This window comes from Electrona antarctica (assembly GCF_951216825.1).
Source record: "Electrona antarctica genome assembly, chromosome: 10".
In the NCBI taxonomy this organism is placed as follows: domain Eukaryota; kingdom Metazoa; phylum Chordata; class Actinopteri; order Myctophiformes; family Myctophidae; genus Electrona; species Electrona antarctica.
Genome location: NC_136791.1, coordinates 49,777,472 through 49,795,644, shown reverse-complemented (window position 1 = coordinate 49,795,644; position 18,173 = coordinate 49,777,472). Strand labels below are relative to the sequence as shown.

Here is an 18,173-nt window from a genome sequence, read left to right as displayed (position 1 = left end):
TCAGCAGCAGTGGCAGCGGACAGGAGTCATAAACTAAACTAAAACGATATAAACAAACAGTTGTTTAGTCGTGGATGGCAATGCTGCGTGCGTGCGTGCGTGCGTGCGTGCGTGCGTGTGCATGTTACCACCACATCACAACGCATGTGTGATTGTATGTTAGCTTAGCATGAGTATAATTGGGAATACGTGTGTTTTTGTATCAAGAATCAAGAGGGGTTTATTTGTCACTCACTCATACAGGCATAAGCAGCAAAGTCATGGAAATGTTGGTACCGGTATGTGCATGTGCATGTGCGTGTTTGTGTTTGTGTTTGTGTGTGTGTGTGTGTGTGTGTGTGTGTGTGTGTGTGTGTGTGTGTGTGTGTGTGCGTGCGTGTTGCGTGCGTGGGTGCGTGCGTGTGTGTGCACATGCATTGCACACACATATATACCTTAGCGGCAGCGTGTGGCGAAGCCCCCTGATCCAGCAGCAGCAGAGCCACTCTCTGATTATCGTAGTGAGCAGCGACATGCAGTGGAGTTAGCCCACTCTAAAACAGCCACACGCACACACCCGCGCACGCACACACGCACACACACACACACACACACGCACACACACACACACGCACACACACACACACACACACACACACACACGCAACATAACACCAAGTTAGAGAAAGCGGAGGTCACCGGGAGGGGCACATGTACTGTACCATAAAAACACGCGATACAGACACCCACAAACACAACACACACACACACACACACACACACACACACACAAATGTGTGAAGCGAAAGCACCGTTACAACAGAATGCAAGGGCATGGAGGGAGATGTTTGGATGTTTGGATTTGATGTTGGGTACTTTAGTATAGGGACAACAGAACAACACCATGCTCACCACATACTGTAACCAAGGAGTAGTTCAGTATAGGTGACATCACGTGGAGAGCTACACAGTAAAACCCTCCAGTATTCATTTAACTCTGAGGCCCCTTTTCCACCAGTTGGTTCCCAATGGGAACCGGTTCAGTTCTTTTTGGTTTTTAGTCCATGAGCCAGAGTTCCAAAATTGGAATGTTAATTATGAATTGAGTGTGCAAAACCATACCTATATTAGATTGTTATCACCATGAAACTTCCAAAGTTGAGTACTTACACGAACACAATGATTTATTGTATTACAAATTTAACATTTTTAAATGAAAATGAAAATATGCAAAATAATCGAAAATATGAAAAAGCTACTACTGTGGAAGGGTTATCATGTATTAATTTACTTGTATTGATACCTATAAATAATTTAATATAGGTCTAGTTTTTCCCACCAATTTGGAGCTCTAAGAACCAAAGGACTAAGAACCAAAAATAACTGAACCGGTTCCCATTGGGAACCAACCGGTAGAAAGGGGGTCTGAGTGTACACTAGGACAGACCCGTAAGATTCCATTTGGTTCCATTTACACTCTGAGCTACACATAGATAAATAAATAAAATAGCCTTTTACTGTGTAGAAGAGCTGGGAGGTTGAGACATTATCGCTGTGGATTTTAATAGGGCACATGAGCTGGCAAAATATACCCACACAGCTTTCACAAGAGCCACAAAATATATATTTAACAGCGAGAACTTTTAATTAATGCTTCAATATTTTTCCATGCTTATATAGAGGGGGTGGTGGCAGTGGCAAAAAGCCGTGCTCTGGTCCCTTGAGTGTCCTCTCCTAGATACCCAGCTGCTACGGTATATGCTTGATGAAGCCCATGCTAAATGCTTTATGAGACAAAAAGCTGCAAGCAAGAATTCTGCTGATATGCTGAAGAGGTGCTATGATCCCTTCGCGTTCCCAGACTTCTCTTGGTGAAAAATCAAACCAAATTATCCAGCGAGAGGAACCGCTAACCACCGTTTCATGCTGTGTAATTACAATGCAAGTAATTTTGATTGAGATCAGATTCTAAAAATGTCTTCTACATCCTGACAGTTTTCTGAAAAGGCTATGTTTCTATGTCAGTCGTTCTTCGATTTTTCAAAAATAGCAGACCTACAAGCTCGTAGCGCGTGGCGCGCTATGAGCTTGTAGGTCTGCTATTTTTCAATAGCTAAAGTATAACATAATGCTGTGTAATTACAATGCAAGAAAGAGGAAGCGTTTGGCCTTTTGTCTGTGTACACACAGGGCTCCATTTTCCTCACCTCTAAACCCCTTATCCCTAAACTTCTTGGCCTTTTTTTTACTATTTTGAAAAACATTTTTGAATAGTTCAACCAGCCAATCTACATTGACACGTTGTGAGCTTGTAGACTGGCCATTTTAACTATTAAAAAATGTTTTGCAAAATAGTAAAAAAAAGACAAAGAAGTTTAGGGATAAGGGGTTTAGCGGTGATGAAAATGGAGCCCACAGTATTAGAAGGGGACAGATTTTTGCCTGACACCAACAAGCATTGTAGAAGCTTCATTATCATACCTGCCTGTCATTACTTTAAATGTTCTCAGATGGCAGCACATACACACACATGCACACGCACGCGCACGCACGCGCACACGCACACGCACACGCACACGCACACGCACACGCACACGCACACACACACACACACACACACACACACACACACACACACACACACAATCGGCGCCAGACCGCCAGTAGGACTGTGAGTATGGTTGTGTGCTTGTGTGTGTTTGTGGCTCTGAACATATGAATTTGTACATGTGTGTGTGATGAGGTGGAATGAGTGGATGTCATCATGGAAGCTTGGACAAGAGGACAAGCATCTGTTGACTGCTGTGTCTCAGGCCTCATTCACACGTACCAAACACCAATCAAGCAAATGTTTGGTCGTTTTTTTGTTTTTTGGGCCACCACAATGCTTTTCCAATGGGAGTCACATGGTTTGACCAAACATTTTTGTTCGATGAGGAGGGAGGGGCAGAACACCAGCAGCAATCAGCAATCAAACACAAATGTTTGATCAAACCATGTGACTCCCATTGGAAAAGCATTGTGGTGGCTCAAAAAAAACCAAAAACACGACCAAACATTTGCTCGATTGGTGTTTGATACGTGTGAATGAGGCCTCAGGAGAAGTGCTGTTCCCCTACCCCACCCTGCCCCGCCCCCTCAGTCCAGCTGCAATTCAAAATAATGTACCAAAATGGAGTTCTGTTTGCTTTCCTAGAGACAGCTTGGACAAGGCCAGATGACAGAGGGGCCTAGTGATATGATTTATGACCATAATATCTAGTAAGGGGTTGGAATAAGTCCCACTTCCTCATCTGGCGGATCTTTGGCCAATCACTCGATCCTCACTGGATCACTGTCCCATTCAGCCCCCAAAGTATGCAAGCTTTAAAAGTGACATCCTTCCCAGCACTGGATTGGTAATCTGACAAACTGGGCATTTACTGGTAGGCCAACGCACCTTGGATGTGCCTTTGGCACAATTTCAAATGTTTCATTAAGACTTGAGAAGGCAGAGCGCAGGTCTCCACCAGGCCGGGTTTTCTACCCAGAACCCACAAAATTAAATCATAGCCAATCGGAATGGCTCACTGATACATACATCTTTAATCACTTCAGACATAATGTGTAATACCGATGGACAAAATCCATAGGAGTAAAAAATAATGGCAGAAAATGTAGTCTGACGCTACATTGGGAGTTGCTCCATGATCTACGCTATGGAATCTCTTATCTAGAGTGACTTACAAGTCAACAAACACATGACAGGGTCACATAAGTTACCACGTAGAGATTAAGTCTAACATCTCTATAAACGGCACGCTATCTAAGTAGAATTTGTGGTCAAGCAATCAATATGTCTATCTAAATAACACAAGTATGTGAACACCTGCATAGTATACGCAAGTATATAGTGTCTATCAACGTATAGACTACAAGATAAGAGGAGTGATAGGGCGAGAGGTAGAGCGTGAAAAGGTGAGTTTTCAGACTACAGTGGGAAATGGGGAGTGAGTCTGCAGTCCTGACTGAGGTCATTCCACAGCTTGGGAGCCAGGAGGTAGAAGAGTCTAGGATGCTTGGAGCGTTGGCAAGGTTATTGTAGGGAAGGACAGACAGACGTCCCTGGAACACCGTGTACACTTTTATGATGGCCCTTCAAATGAAAAACCTCTCTCTCTCTCTCTCTCTCTCTCTCTCTGTCTGTATGTCTTTAACATATTAAAGTAGGCTATCTTTTGGCTCTGACAGAGCTCTTGATAAAAGATTTATTTTTAATATCAGTTTGTAGTTCAAAATGAGTTTTAGATTGAAAGCCATAAAATATTGATTGTAATTATCTCTCTCTCCTAATGGCTAGTCAAGCCAGGTTGTTGAGTTAGCAGTGGATCATTTGGCTTTTGGCACATTGGATTATTGGATAATTTGGAAATCCACCTGGTAAATGGTAAGAAATCATGACACACAGGATGAGGAAACAAACATAGAAGTGGAGGCTGCACTGCCACAGAAAAGAGACAAAAACGAAACGAAAACCATGCCAGGAGAGACTTAGGTTAGGATGAGACCATGATGGACGCAGAGGGAGTCTATGAAGTGAAGATACAGTAACTTGAGGTAATTCACAGAAGATCTCATACACATGTCACTCTTTATGCAGATTTGTCATTTATGGATACCCAAAAATTCTAACTTATCTGAACCAGTTCTCTCCCTACATCTGAGCTGAGAAGACAGCAAAAATTGCCTGCTTAAATCGGATAGTAGGACAACAGTTAACCTGCACAGTCAGAGCTGAAAAGCTTAGCAGGCCAGTGGGACAAGCTGAACAAAGTATCAATGGATGAATATGCAACCAGGACAAGGTAAAGGTACTAGTGCTGTGATCATGCAATTAATTACCCATACTGTGACTAAATCAATCATCATGCCTCAGTCATCATGTCTCTCTTTCAGGATGCCATTGTTGTGTTCAGAGAGCCATACATCCTTCTAAATTATGTACCATCCCATTTTGGCCTGAGATCAGATTCTAAAACTATCTTCTATTTTTCAAAAATAGCAGACCTACAAGCTCATAGCGCGCCACTCGGTGGCGCGCTATGAGTTTGTAGATCTGCTATTTTTCAATAGCTAAAGCATAACATAATGCTAACACCAAAAGGGGTTCCCGCCCAAAATGGGTTAAACAATACCGTTCATGCAACCATCTCTCTACCATTGTTCTAATCCAGGATGTAAATTGGATTCTGTGATCATTAACTTAATCAATTATAATTCTCACCTTTATCTCTCTGACTCTGTCTCCCCCTCTAAAAAGGCTCTTAAAGGTCGCCTTGTTTGAGGAGGACGTTTAAATTGTAAAACAGCACTTCTAAAATGAAAATCATCTTTGTCCAACATCTTTGTTGTAGCATCTTGTCAGGATAATCGCTGTCCATATTCCATGCCTGAAACAGGTCACATTGCAGGGCTGGACTGGCCACAGGACGTACCGGGCATATTCCCGGTGGGCCGCGACCGTAGGGGGCCGCCATGTTTTTTTGTCTTCTTCTTTTTTTGACAGGCAGGCAGGCCAATAGGCCTATCTCACAGCCCGCTTTCCACGCCCACTTCCGGTAAATAGTGGTGTCTTTAACATTAGCATTTACACGTTTTTTTCTCTGGAGAATCTAAGTACATTTTCTAATGTAAAAATGTGACAGACCAATATTATTATGAAGCAAACAAGATAGTAAATCAGCTCGAACAGATAGAACAAACCTTACCTTGAGAAAACAAAAGTTGTAGACTTCTTAAATTACCTCTGTTAACATGTAGCGTCTATGGAGTGACGTCACGCTATCACCACTAGCCCCGAAAGGGGGCGTATTAAGGGGGCGGGGAAATTCTGTGAGATAGGCTTATAGGCGGCAGGCCACCAGGAAAGGTCCGGGCGTGCTGCCATTCTGCCAGTGTCATCATGATAATTTCACTGTACCTGTATCAGTGAGTGACAACTAAACCCTCTACAAAGGGTTGTGTAGTTGTCTGTTGGTTTGTATCATTTATTAATTGCTCCTGATTTGCTGGTTGGTGTATTTTGTTGAATTATGTGCTTGTTTGAGCTTGACCTAGTGTAGGTGCTAGGTCCAAACATAGCTAGCTACAGTATGTGTTTTCAAATAAAAACATCTTTGTGTCACTGCCTGTATAAGTATACTTACATTTTAATAAAATATTTTAATCTTATTGTATTTTTTTCTTTCATAATTATTTGTACTTCTACTTGAGTAAGTTTGTAGAGAGAATAAGAGACTCTCCACAGGCCTGGGCCGTGGCTCAGTGGTCCAGGCACCTTGGCTGGTAATCCAGTCTGGCAGTGTGCCGCAGGTTCGACTCCCGATCCCGACGGCCTTTACTGCATGTCTTCCCCCATCTCTCTCCCCATTTCCTGTCAGCCTACTGTCTGTCCCTCCATAAAAATAAATACAAATAAAATAAAGGCGAAAGCCACAAAAAAAAGAGACTCTCCACAAGTGTGTTGTGCGGCTCTCCACCACCCCTCTCCAGACAACTCACCTTCCCAGCAGCATCGGGGGCAGCTCTCTTCTGTAGGAGCAGGCTGGCAACCTCCATCTTGCCATACTTAGCTGCCACGTGCAGAGGACTGAAGCCTTTCTGTTGAGCACAAAAGGGGAGACACATCGTCAACGTGAGACAGACACAGACTCAGTGGTATAGACCCTTGATTATCATAGTGGACATGTCTGCCTTTGTTGACTTAACTCTGTATCGATGAATCTCACTGCTGCTATCAATGTCATAGCATTGTTCACATTTTAAAAATCACACCTGTGTGAACTGAGTGGTGCAACTCCCCTCTCCCCCTGCCCCCCCCCCCCCCCCCCCCCCCTCTCTCTCTGTCTCTCATTAGCAGGCAACAGTGCAGCACTATCTCTCTCTCTCTGTTTCTGGCACAACAGCGCCACTTTTGCCCCTACTGGTACTCATAGTCACATACATAGGTTAACACGGACATTGCTGTTCCTTGGAGTTTGCACCACTCAAAAACACACACTCTCAGGTTTGGCAATTCCTGTACTTTTGTTTTTACATAAAGTTCCATTGGAGGTTAATGCACTGGTAAATGGGCCCCAGTGCCCATTCAAACCATTCAGTTCACAATCACATTGCACTGTTTCAAAATGTACTTTGGGCGGGAACCCCTTTTGGTGTTTTAAACATTATGTTATAATTTAGCTATTGAAAAATAGCAGATCTACAAGCTCATAGCGCGCCACCGAGTGGCGCGCTATGAACTTTTAGGTCTGCTATTTTTGAAAAATCGTAAAAATGCGGCACAAATCTTTGAATATATATTCTTTCAGAGCGAACGTTTTTTTTTATTATTTTTTTTACGTCAGGCCTAAATGGGTTAACAGCCACAGCTTTTTGATGGTCTTGAAAGGTTTCATTAGGCGAAAGGCTCAAATACCCGAGGTGCTAGAAAGGGTTATGAGACATTTCAAGAAATCTTACGAGGCAAAGCAAGAATTAATACCAACCATAACATTTAGATCAAAAGTCTGGCAAGGGGTTTACTTTCTGCAGGAGAAATTATGTTCTGGCAAAGTATTTATAGTCGCTTGTGCTGACTTTAGACGGCTAATATAGAACAGTAAAACACATTGAATTCTCTCAGAAAAAAGAAAAGAAAAAGAAAAAAGAATACTAATGAGGTTTATCATCTTCTTCAGGATGTGTGAAGTGTGGCAAAATGCACGGGTTTCACTTCATGGAATACAGTAGCCTGGCTAATAAGCCAGACTGATATCACACAACACTGTCGCGGTATATCAGTCTGGGCTGGCTCCACTTGGATTTCATTTCCCGGGGAACATTTTCTCTTTGACGCAATTGGTCAGAGCTACTGTCAGTCAAAGGTCTCAAGCATTGAACGTCACTGTACCAAAGCCCGCCCATATTGCATACCGTGTCCCGATTGGTCCGACCTGTTCTCGATTGTAGGAAAGAGGCGTGCTACTGAGCCTCGTCAGACCGAAATCCGCTGGTAGGCAACTTTTTTTTGCCAACGGCTGATTCGGTCTGGTTTATTAACCAGGCTAGGAATACAGTGCCCTGAGATAATACAACAATGTGTCCTACATTCCCCAACATTTTCCATATCTATAAACGGCTCGTCGTGTAATGTGATCGTGTTAATTTCGGTTTCATATTCTCATGTGTGAGAAGCCATATTTTCCACATGCAGGTCTCTCACAGATACAAAAATAAACCTCTCATTTCACACCGAAACAATTGACCTGGTTTAACACAGAGCGATAACAGTGATACGCAGTGGGGTAGTCTAATAGATTAAGGTTTTATAGTTACTGTGTAAGGATGTATAGGCACTGAAATGATGCTGACACACTTGATGGCATACAATCTCTAAAACAACACACAAACAGGATAGGGTCGGGTTCATTCTCTCTCCTAATTCACTTCAAAAATCTCTACTTTCTCTCTCTCTCTCTGTACTATGACATCATCCCCCAGGACAGCTGACTTAGGCTACGTCCCCAAAGATGCACAGAGAGAGAGAGAGAGAGAGAATAACACCATGGGGTTTACCCTTCATTAATCTTTGAGGTCACCTTCAAGGATAGCCCCTAGTAATAGAACACACGCACGCACGCACGCACGCACGCACGCACACGCACGCACGCACGCACGCACGCACGCACGCACGCACGCACGTGCACACGCACACGCGCACGCACGCACGCACGCACACGCACACGCACACACGTGTACAGTGCGGTATGCACCCATAGATGCATGCAAGCAAGCACGCGCGCACCAGCTGCACCTATGCACACACATGCACACAACCACAAATATACAGTACGTACGTACGCACGCACGTGCTCATCCAGTTCCCGGTGGTCTCTCCGCTTGTCTCTTTGACCTTGGTGTGTATGCAATTAACCACACGTGGAAGCACCAGAAAATGAGCTCCATTGTCATGGTGACGTTATCTGGTCATGGCTTACTGAATGTATACGAAAAATGTGCCTGTGGGTAAGTAAATAAATAAATAACCCTTTTAAATTACTCAGCAAACACTAATATCCCACACTGTCCTGGGTGGTATAATCACTGTAAACGTTGTATATGACCCTTACCACCAATGGGAACGATTTTAGCTGAGCTGTTGTTTAGCCCATTTTGGGCAGGAACCCCTTTTGGTGTTAGCATTATGTTATGCTTTAGCTATTGAAAAATAGCAGATCTACAAGCTCATACGAGCTTGTAGGTCTGCTATTTTTTGAAAATTCGAAGAACGACTGACATAGAAACATAGCTTTTTCAGAAAACTGTCAGGATGTAGAAGACATTTTTATATATCATACAATATGTCATCGGGCCTATTTTAGACCTTTACAACCATGTACTGATATAGTTTCATGGCAGCAATAAACTGCATGGAGAGACGATCTCTGTGGACGTCTGGTGGAAACAAGAGAGCAGAGCCTGCTAGTGGAGATACATGGTACTGACACGGATGTTGTCTCTGAGGCTCTCCAGCAGTGTGTTATGAGTCAGTGCGTGTGACAGAGAGAGTGAGAGAGAGCATCTGTACCTGTCAGAGCAAGAAGGAGAGGCCATGGAGAGAGAGAGAGAGAGAGAGAGAGAGAGAGAGAGAGGGGCCTCCAACAATGTGTTGTGTCAACTTGTGTGGAGAACAGGCCCTTAAATGGTTCAGATTGCCACCTCAGAAGTACAGCCTGTGTTCAGAACTCACATTCAATTTAAAATGGTGCCATTATATTTTATGCTCCTGTGATAAAATTCCAGAATTGTGGTATTTTAATTTCCAAAATTCCATTCAGCCCCAGATTATTTGCTTTATGTGATGAATCCGTTAAACACTATATACAGTACTTCATTGACCAGGGTCCCCATAGGGGTCTACTCCATATACCCATTGTGTTTTCCCTCTAGTCTACACCAAACGCTAAACACCTTATCCCTAAACTTCTTCGCCTTTTTTACTATTTTGAAAAACATTGTGAGCTTGTATAGGCCATTTTAACTATTCAAAAATGTTTTAAAAAATCACACCCGTGTGAACTGAGTGGTGTAAGGTCTTATATAGCCTGTCTGACGTATTGAAATCATGTCTGACGTAATGAAATCACACCCGGGTGAACAGGGTGAACATAGCAACCATGCTCATTTTTTCTGCGTGGTTTACACCACTCAAGAAATCATGTCTGACGTAATGAAATCACACCTGGGTGAACAGGGTGAACATAGCAACCATGCTCATTTTTTCTGCACTAACAAAGCCAGTTGTAGGAGTGGTTTACAGTTACACCACTCAAAAATAGTAAAAAAAATCACACCCGTGTGAACTGAGTGGTGTAAGGTCTTATATAGCCTGTCTGACGTAATTAAATCATATCTGACGTAATTAAATCACACCCGGGTGAACAGGGTGAACATAGCAACCATGCTCATTTTTTCTGCACAGACTAACAAAGCCATGAAATCACACCCGGGTGAACAGGGTGAACATAGCAACCATGCTCATTTTTTCTGCACAAAAAAGCCAGTTGTAGGAGTGGTTTACACCACTCAAAAAAAAGGCAAAGAAGTTTAGGGATAAGGGGTTTAGCGGTGACGAAAATGGAGCCCCAAATCTCTTATATAGAGAATATAGTCGATCTAAAAGCTCACAACACGTTCCACGTGTAGATCATACATTTTCACAAAATGTTAGCTTATGTTTGCAGAATGTTGTGACATGACCAGAATTGAGACATTAGGGCTTAAGAAGAAAACCCCACAAGTTGGCTCCAAACTAGTATCACGATATACAGGATGATACGATCGACAATTCACACTGAGCACGGCACTCGAGATGCGTAGGGGACTGCTCACACATGCAGATATTCTGTGCATTTTGGTTAGATGTGCCAAATACCTTTTTGGAGGGTATAGCCTACAGGATGTACATACAGTATGTATAGTAAAATTGTGATATCGGGCCAATAGGTCCACTGACGATGCTGTGTCTACTGTCTACTGCCCTGCACTTGGCCCTAACAGACAAGGGAAAAACACAGGTCAGAATTGACTACAGCGGCCCAGGCGGTGGCGTAACCGTCTGGGCACCCGACTGGTAATCCAGTCGCTGTGTGCCGCGGGTTCGACTCCCGAGCCCGACACGGCCTTTACTGCATGTCTTCCCCCATCTCTCTCCCGTTTCCTGTCAGCCTACTGTCTGTCCCTTCAAAAAAACCAATAAAAGGCGTAAGCCGCAAAAAAAATATCTTTAAAAAAAAAAGAATTGACTACAGCACCGCTTTTACCACCATCATTCCCCAACAGCTGATACTGATCAACATGCCTCTTTGAAACTGGATTCTGGGCTTCCTCACCTGCAGGCCACAATAATGTCAGCACACAATGATGTCTGCTCTCTCGTTCTTTTTAAATGTTTTTAATGCCCTTGCCTCTTTTTAATGCGTCTGTTGTCTTTAAATGAGCACCATGAGTTGCAGAGAATTGTATCTTGCTCCCATGTACTGTATGCCTACCCAGCAAGCCAAATTACATCATGATGTCGTTATGATAACGTCCTCCGTTCAGGACAAGGCCAGATCACAGCCCATATGGGGATGATCTTTACGTCATTTCCAGGACGTCTTCACCAGTTGAAAAAATATAGCTTATTCTGGGCCAGATCTGACTTGTTATGATATGACTTAAAGGGATAGTTCAGATTTTTGGAACTTAAGTTGTATGAAATACTTGCCATTAATATAGTGGTTGCAACTGTATTAATTGATTGCCCGAGTCCCATGGTGGGAGTTCTGCTCTGGTTTTGGTCAATATTAAGTAGTTCCGGTCATTTTGTGGGGGGCACTGGGGCCACGCAGTAAAAGTAAATGAATCCACAAAACGAACGTAATTTGTATTGTTGACCTATTTCTAAAATATTAGCGCGACTTTCGTTCAACTTTGACCCCTCTATCACATGGAACTATTTTTTGGGCGTAGTGATATGGACACATAAGTCACACAAAACATAGTTCTGTGTGATAGAGGGGTAAAAAAAGAACGGAAGTTGCACTAATATTTTAGAAATAGGTCAACAATACAAATGACGTTAGTTTTGTGGATTAATTTACTTTTACTGCGTGGCCCCCAGTGCCCCCCACAAAATGACCGGAACTACTTGATATTTCACCAAAACCAGAGCAGAACTCTCACCACAGGACTCGGGCAATCAATTAATACAGTTGCAACCACTATATTAATGGCAAGTATTTCATACAACTTAAGTTCAAAAAATCTGAACTATCCCTTTAAGTTGAACGGACTCTCTCTGATTCATCCAGGACATCTGTCTTAGTGGGCAGAATTTATGTTGGTTGAAATCAGGTGATATTGTGGGCCAGATCTGACTAGTCTTGGTTTGACTTGATCTGGCCCCAATCGAGACGTCACTAATTCGTCCAGGTCCTGACCGTGCTTGCTGGGTAGTGTGTATTATGAAAGTAACAATAAAACAGATTCATCAGGCCCGGACGGTTAGCTCAACCGTCTGGGCACCTAGGCTGCCAAGCCAGACGGACGGCGTGCCGCAGGTTCGACTCCCGAGCATGACGGCCTTTGCCACGTGTCACTCCCCATCTCTCACCCCCATTTCCTGTCTGTCTACTGTTCTGTTCCCTGTCAATAAAGGCATACAAAGCCCCAAAACAAATCTTAAAAAAACAAGCCCAAATTGATTAAATCAATTAATTACCAGCTACATTATTATTATCTGCGGGGGTCCGCTATAACTGCCTCTGTGTCAGTTTCAGGGCAGAAGTTTAGGTAGGAACCAAAGTTCTCTAAGGCTATTGTGTTCTGAGTCGTTCGTTTCCGCCCGGACATATTTGCGGTGCACACATACATCAGCCACTGAGAAAACCAGCTGGACTACAGCCAAGCCCCCAGTAAGGCTATCCAACGTTGAAGCTGCCACTACCTACTGGCGAAATGTGGAATTGCAGCACTTTCATGGAGGTGGACCTTAGAGTATATATTAATAGAGACGGCACCCGGAGGAAACCCTGAGGCGAAATGGACATAGTGGCCGAATTTGTCATTGCAGCTCGAGCCCGTTGACTATCATTGCGCACGTTCATGTTATTGGGCCCATGACATGTGAACGAATGTTCACATGTCACAAACGGCGCAATGATAGACAGTCAACGGCCAGCGCGTTCATGTTATTGGGGCAATCCATCCCAGAATGCACTCTGTTCCTACCCGGAAGGAGGAGTGAAATCGCCTCATGCGCTTTTGAGCAACTTAATGCAAGTGGATGGGAGGAGGAATCTGGTGCCGTCTCTATTAATATATACTCTAAGAGGTGGACGGACGTTCATGACGTCACGTGCGTAAGCCCGGACCTCAAATTTGAAGTCCGCGGCTAGGCTAGGCTAAACTTCCGCTCGCTCGAGCCATTGAGTTATAATTGTACTTCCGGGGCAGTCTTCCGGGTGCTTCAAAACGCCACTGAGCAACTTCTATTGAAATGAATATCGGGGTGGCAGGGCTAATGCTCCGGTTCGGTCTCTATCCTTGTATTACTCTACTCTACTACAGGAGGACTACTGGACTAGCTTGCACATCCATTATAGACTCAGCTTGCTATTGCATAGCAGCTGGTAAAAAAAAAACCAGATTCATCAGTATCTGCCCTGCTAGAAAAACCAGCATGATTTCCATGCTGGTCTTTGCTGGTCTTTGCTGGTCACCAGCATCCCATGCTGTTCACCAGCATCCCATGCTAGTCACCAGCATACCAGCATCCCATGCTGGTCACCAGCATACCAGCACCAAAACACAACATATGCTGGTTTTGCTGGTATGCTGGTATGCTGGTTATGCTGGTCATACATGCTGGTTTTTCCAGCAGGGTGTATACTGATTTGTACACTGATTAATTAAGAAATAATTATACTGTTGATCAGAAGAAGAAAACACCTCAAAGGGGAAAACACATCTCAATCTGTAGGAGGATGTCAATGAAGGATTTGGCTCAATGCAAGGCTCATTGAATGCCACTCAAATAAGTGAGAACCTGAGGACTCTGGGATGGCTGTCCACCACCGCAGAGAGTGGTTGACTTTACCAATGCAATAGTCTAGCTATCTCTGACTGTGCGCATGCATGCATGTCTACGTGAGTGTGTGTGTGTGCGTGTGTGTGATTGTGTGTGTTTCATATTTAGAAACTAGCGTGCACTAGCTAGGGGAAAATAACTTAATGCGACAATGTATAACCAATTTTGGGCGGGAACCCCTTTTGGTGTTAGCATCATGTTATGCTTTAGCTATTGAAAAATAGCAGACCTACAAGCTCATAGCGCGCCACCGAGTGGTTCGCTACGAGCTTGTAGGTCTGCTATTTTTGAAAAATCGAAGAACGACTGACATAGAAACATGGCTTTTTCAGAAAACTGTCAGGATGTAGAAGACATTTTTAGAATCTGATCTCAGGTCAAAATGGGTTAAAAACTAGCGTGCACTACTAGGGGAAAATAACTTAATGCGACAATGTATAAAACAGGGTTGAAGTGTGCATCTCGGTGCTGTGTGTGTCATTATCATCATAACCCCCAGGCTGACCTTTGTGGCGGAGGAGAGCGACGCGCCGTTCTCCAGGAGCATGGCGGCCACGTCCTGGTGGCCCTCGCGGGCGGCCAGGTGGAGGGGGGTGTAGCCCGACGTGGTGGCGGCGTTGGCCGCGGCGCCGCGCTGCAGCAGCTGCTGGACGATGTCCGCCTTGCCGAGCCGGCTGGAGATGTGAAGAGCGGTCTGGTCGTCCTGAAGAGAGACGAGGAAACAAGGATGGGGAGAGGGTCTTAAAAATGCGAGACATGAGCATTATGCATTTTGATGGTTCAGTCGGAAACACTTTATTGCAACAAATGGAATACAGTTAAACTTGGCATTAATGGCTCCGCTCTTTATGATGTTCCCTAGATTTTGCTAAGCAGCATGCTAAGCATAATCAGGGAACGCTATGCAAAATCCCCCCCATGGGTATACAAGAGCAGTCCCATAGCATTTTAACATTAAAGCCATAGATAGAACATTGAATCAGTTGGCCTGGGCCGTGGCTCAGCGGTCCAGGCACCTTGGCTGCAGGTAATCCAGTCTGGCAGTGTGCCGTGGGTTCGACTCCCGACCCCGGCGGCCCTTACTGCATGTCACCCCCCCCATCTCTCTTCCCATTTCCTGTCAGCCTACTGTCTATACCTCCATAAGAAATATAAAATAAAGGCAAAAGCCACAAAAAAAACATAAAAAAAGAAAAAAAACATTGAATCAGTTTAGAGCTATGTGACATTGAATTTCAGTTTACTTTAGAGTCACGCACACATGAATTTCATGTCTCAACATTCAGTTTAAACACTTGAGTAATGCAATACTCTGAACGATAAGGTGGAGGCTGGGGTGGTGGAGGCAAGCCTTGCCGGCAGCAGCAGCAGATCTAGGGCTCCATTTTCGTCACCGCTAAACCCCTTATCCCTAAACTTCTTTGCCTTTTTTTTTACTATTTTGAAAAACATTTTTGAATAGTTCAACTAGCCAATCTACATTGACACGTTGTGAGCTTGTAGACTGGCCATTTTAACTATTCAAAAATGTTTTGCAAAATAGTAAAAAAAAGACGAAAGACGAAAATGGAGACGAAAATGGAGCCCCTAGTGTAGGAGAGAGCTGTGTTAAAAACGGACCACCTCGATGAGGGAATTACAATTTACAATTTAGGCATTTAGCAGACGCTCTTAATCCAGAGCGACTTACATTAGGCAAGAACAAAAGTATGGGAATACATCACATATATAAAATGCATTCAAGAGAATGAGGTGTGATTGGTATGTAGGTAAGCATGGGCTGATTGAAAGCTGATTGATCAGCAGACTGACAGCTGATTACAGCTGAGCTCGTGCGACTCCCGTGCCCTGCATGAACTAACGCAGAGGTGGGCAACTTTGACGATGGCGAGGGCCAATATATTTCCACACTCACTCCAGAGGGGCCACAGTGCATATTACTGTCTGTCGTAGCAAAAATAGCTGATCTACAAGCTCAAAACGCGTCGCTATGCGACGAGTTTTGAACTTGTAGATCAGCTATTTTTGCTATATTTGAATTGAAAACCTGAATAATTTTTGCTATTTTTGAATTGGAATCCTGAAAAGTAACCTTTTTATTGAATTTCGAATGCATTTAGTTATAGTTATGTTAACTTTATGAACTGTTAACATAACTACATTGGACACAAAAAGACAATAACATTAAGTACTAGTCATTTAATACTAGTCATGACGTAATTAAAGCGGGTTTGGAATTGTAACAGCTGAAATCAATACTATATCAGTATTCTGATATTAACATGCGGGCCGCATTAAGTGAAGGTGGGGGCCGCATGTGGCCCCCGGGCCACCAGTTGCCCACCCCTGAACTAACGCTATGCTTCATAAATCTGAATTCAAAGGGTTTTTTCCTTTTTGGGTTGAACGTTGAGATCGATTGGTTGCCTATGCATCCAGATCCAGGATTTGGACCCATTTGACTTCAGTCACAGTAACCAGTGACTTGACTTGGTCTTGACTCAGTCTTGGAGGTTTTAACCCATTTTGGGCGTGAACCCCTTTTGGTGTTAGCATTATGTTGTGCTTTAGCTATTGAAAAATAGCAGATCTGATTTTGTTTTAGTTGTATTTATATTGTTATTTTTATTATTATATTATATATATATTATATATATATTATATATATTATATATTATATATATATTTATCCGAGTTGTTGTCAAGTGGTGTTGTGTACAATACAGAGTAATGAGAGCTGTGTAGTTTACCTTTCTGGGGTTGGGGTGGGGGGTGGGTGGGGGGGTTTGTTTTTGCTGTTTTTTGTCTTTTTCTTTTGAGTTTGTCTTGTAAAACTCAAAAAGTAAATCATGATTCTGTAATTCATTGTTTTGAATAATGATGATGTCTGCATTATCAATAAATAAACCTTTAAAAAAAAAAACGTGGCAGAATAAGAACAACCAAAACAATAGTGTGTCAGAAGAACCCTTCACAAAGTACGAGGAGGTATTGATTATGTGTGCTAACCTTGGCTCTGATCTCCACCTTGGCTCCGTTCTGCAGCAGGTATCGAACCACGTCTGCCTGGCCTGCCCTGGCGGCCATGTGAAGAGCCGTCTCACCTCGCTGCACGCACGCACGCACGCACGCACGCACGCACGCACGCACACACAAGCACACACACGCACAAGCACAAGCACAACTCAACTCAACTCAAACTTTATTTATATAGCACATATCACAACGACCAATGGTCGACCAAACTGCTGTACAGGTATAAAAATAGAAAAGACAGAACAGTACATAACAAAAGTGCAATAATATGGAGGAACAGAGACAAAATAAGCACACACACACACACACACACACACACACACACACACACACACACACCAATCCAACAGTGTAGGCTTTTTAACCAAGTTTAAAATGGATACGCTTAGCTGATGCATTATGACTTCCAAAGTGGCAGCATGCTCCTAGCTATAATCACATCAGTGTTTATGTGTTTTTCTTTTATAGTTTACCAGTCATCAAACCATTTCTCAAGAAACATTACACTACCTGAATAAAACTTTTTATTTTATAAATAAAAATTGGGGATTATACATCCAAAATGATGGAATAAACATTGTAAAGGACCGGAGGATGCTGTTACTGTCCACCTACCACGTTAGTGGTGTTGGGCGATGCTCCGTGGTGCGTCAGGGCGTTGACGATGTTCTCGTGGCCCATGAAGGCTGCCACGTGGATGGGCGTCAGGCCAGACTGCAGGTGAAACATACAGTACGTGTACAGTACATGGTGGTTTTCTCTAATTTTTTTGTTATTTTTTTTATCCCACGATTTTGTAACCCCTTTTTCACCCCTGTGTCAATTATCTAATGTGATCCTCTAGCGGCAGCTAGAGGCGGGATCAAGGTAGCACTGTGTATGCCTTGATCCCGCCTCTAGCTGCCGCTGATTGGACAGGCCGTTTTGTGGCCGGGCATCAAGTCTGCCTGAGAGTTCCCAGATGGGAGCAGGAGGGGGGAACCCAGTGTACTCTCTGCTGCCCCAT

At 43.5% G+C, this 18,173-nt stretch overlaps 1 protein-coding gene across 1 annotated transcript in view; it reads right to left on the bottom strand.

Moving 5' to 3' along the window:
- ank3a (ankyrin 3a) overlaps nucleotides 1-18,173 on the bottom strand; it is a 249,797-nt gene that overhangs the window by 69,854 nt on the left and 161,770 nt on the right. Inside the window, exons 12-16 of the mRNA XM_079511692.1 lie at nucleotides 17,783-17,881; nucleotides 17,141-17,239; nucleotides 14,637-14,834; nucleotides 6,520-6,618; nucleotides 435-533 (exon numbers count right to left, since the gene is read on the bottom strand). Of these exons, the coding sequence (XP_079367818.1) occupies nucleotides 435-533; nucleotides 6,520-6,618; nucleotides 14,637-14,834; nucleotides 17,141-17,239; nucleotides 17,783-17,881 (594 nt within the window). The remainder of the gene's footprint in view (nucleotides 1-434; nucleotides 534-6,519; nucleotides 6,619-14,636; nucleotides 14,835-17,140; nucleotides 17,240-17,782; nucleotides 17,882-18,173) is intronic.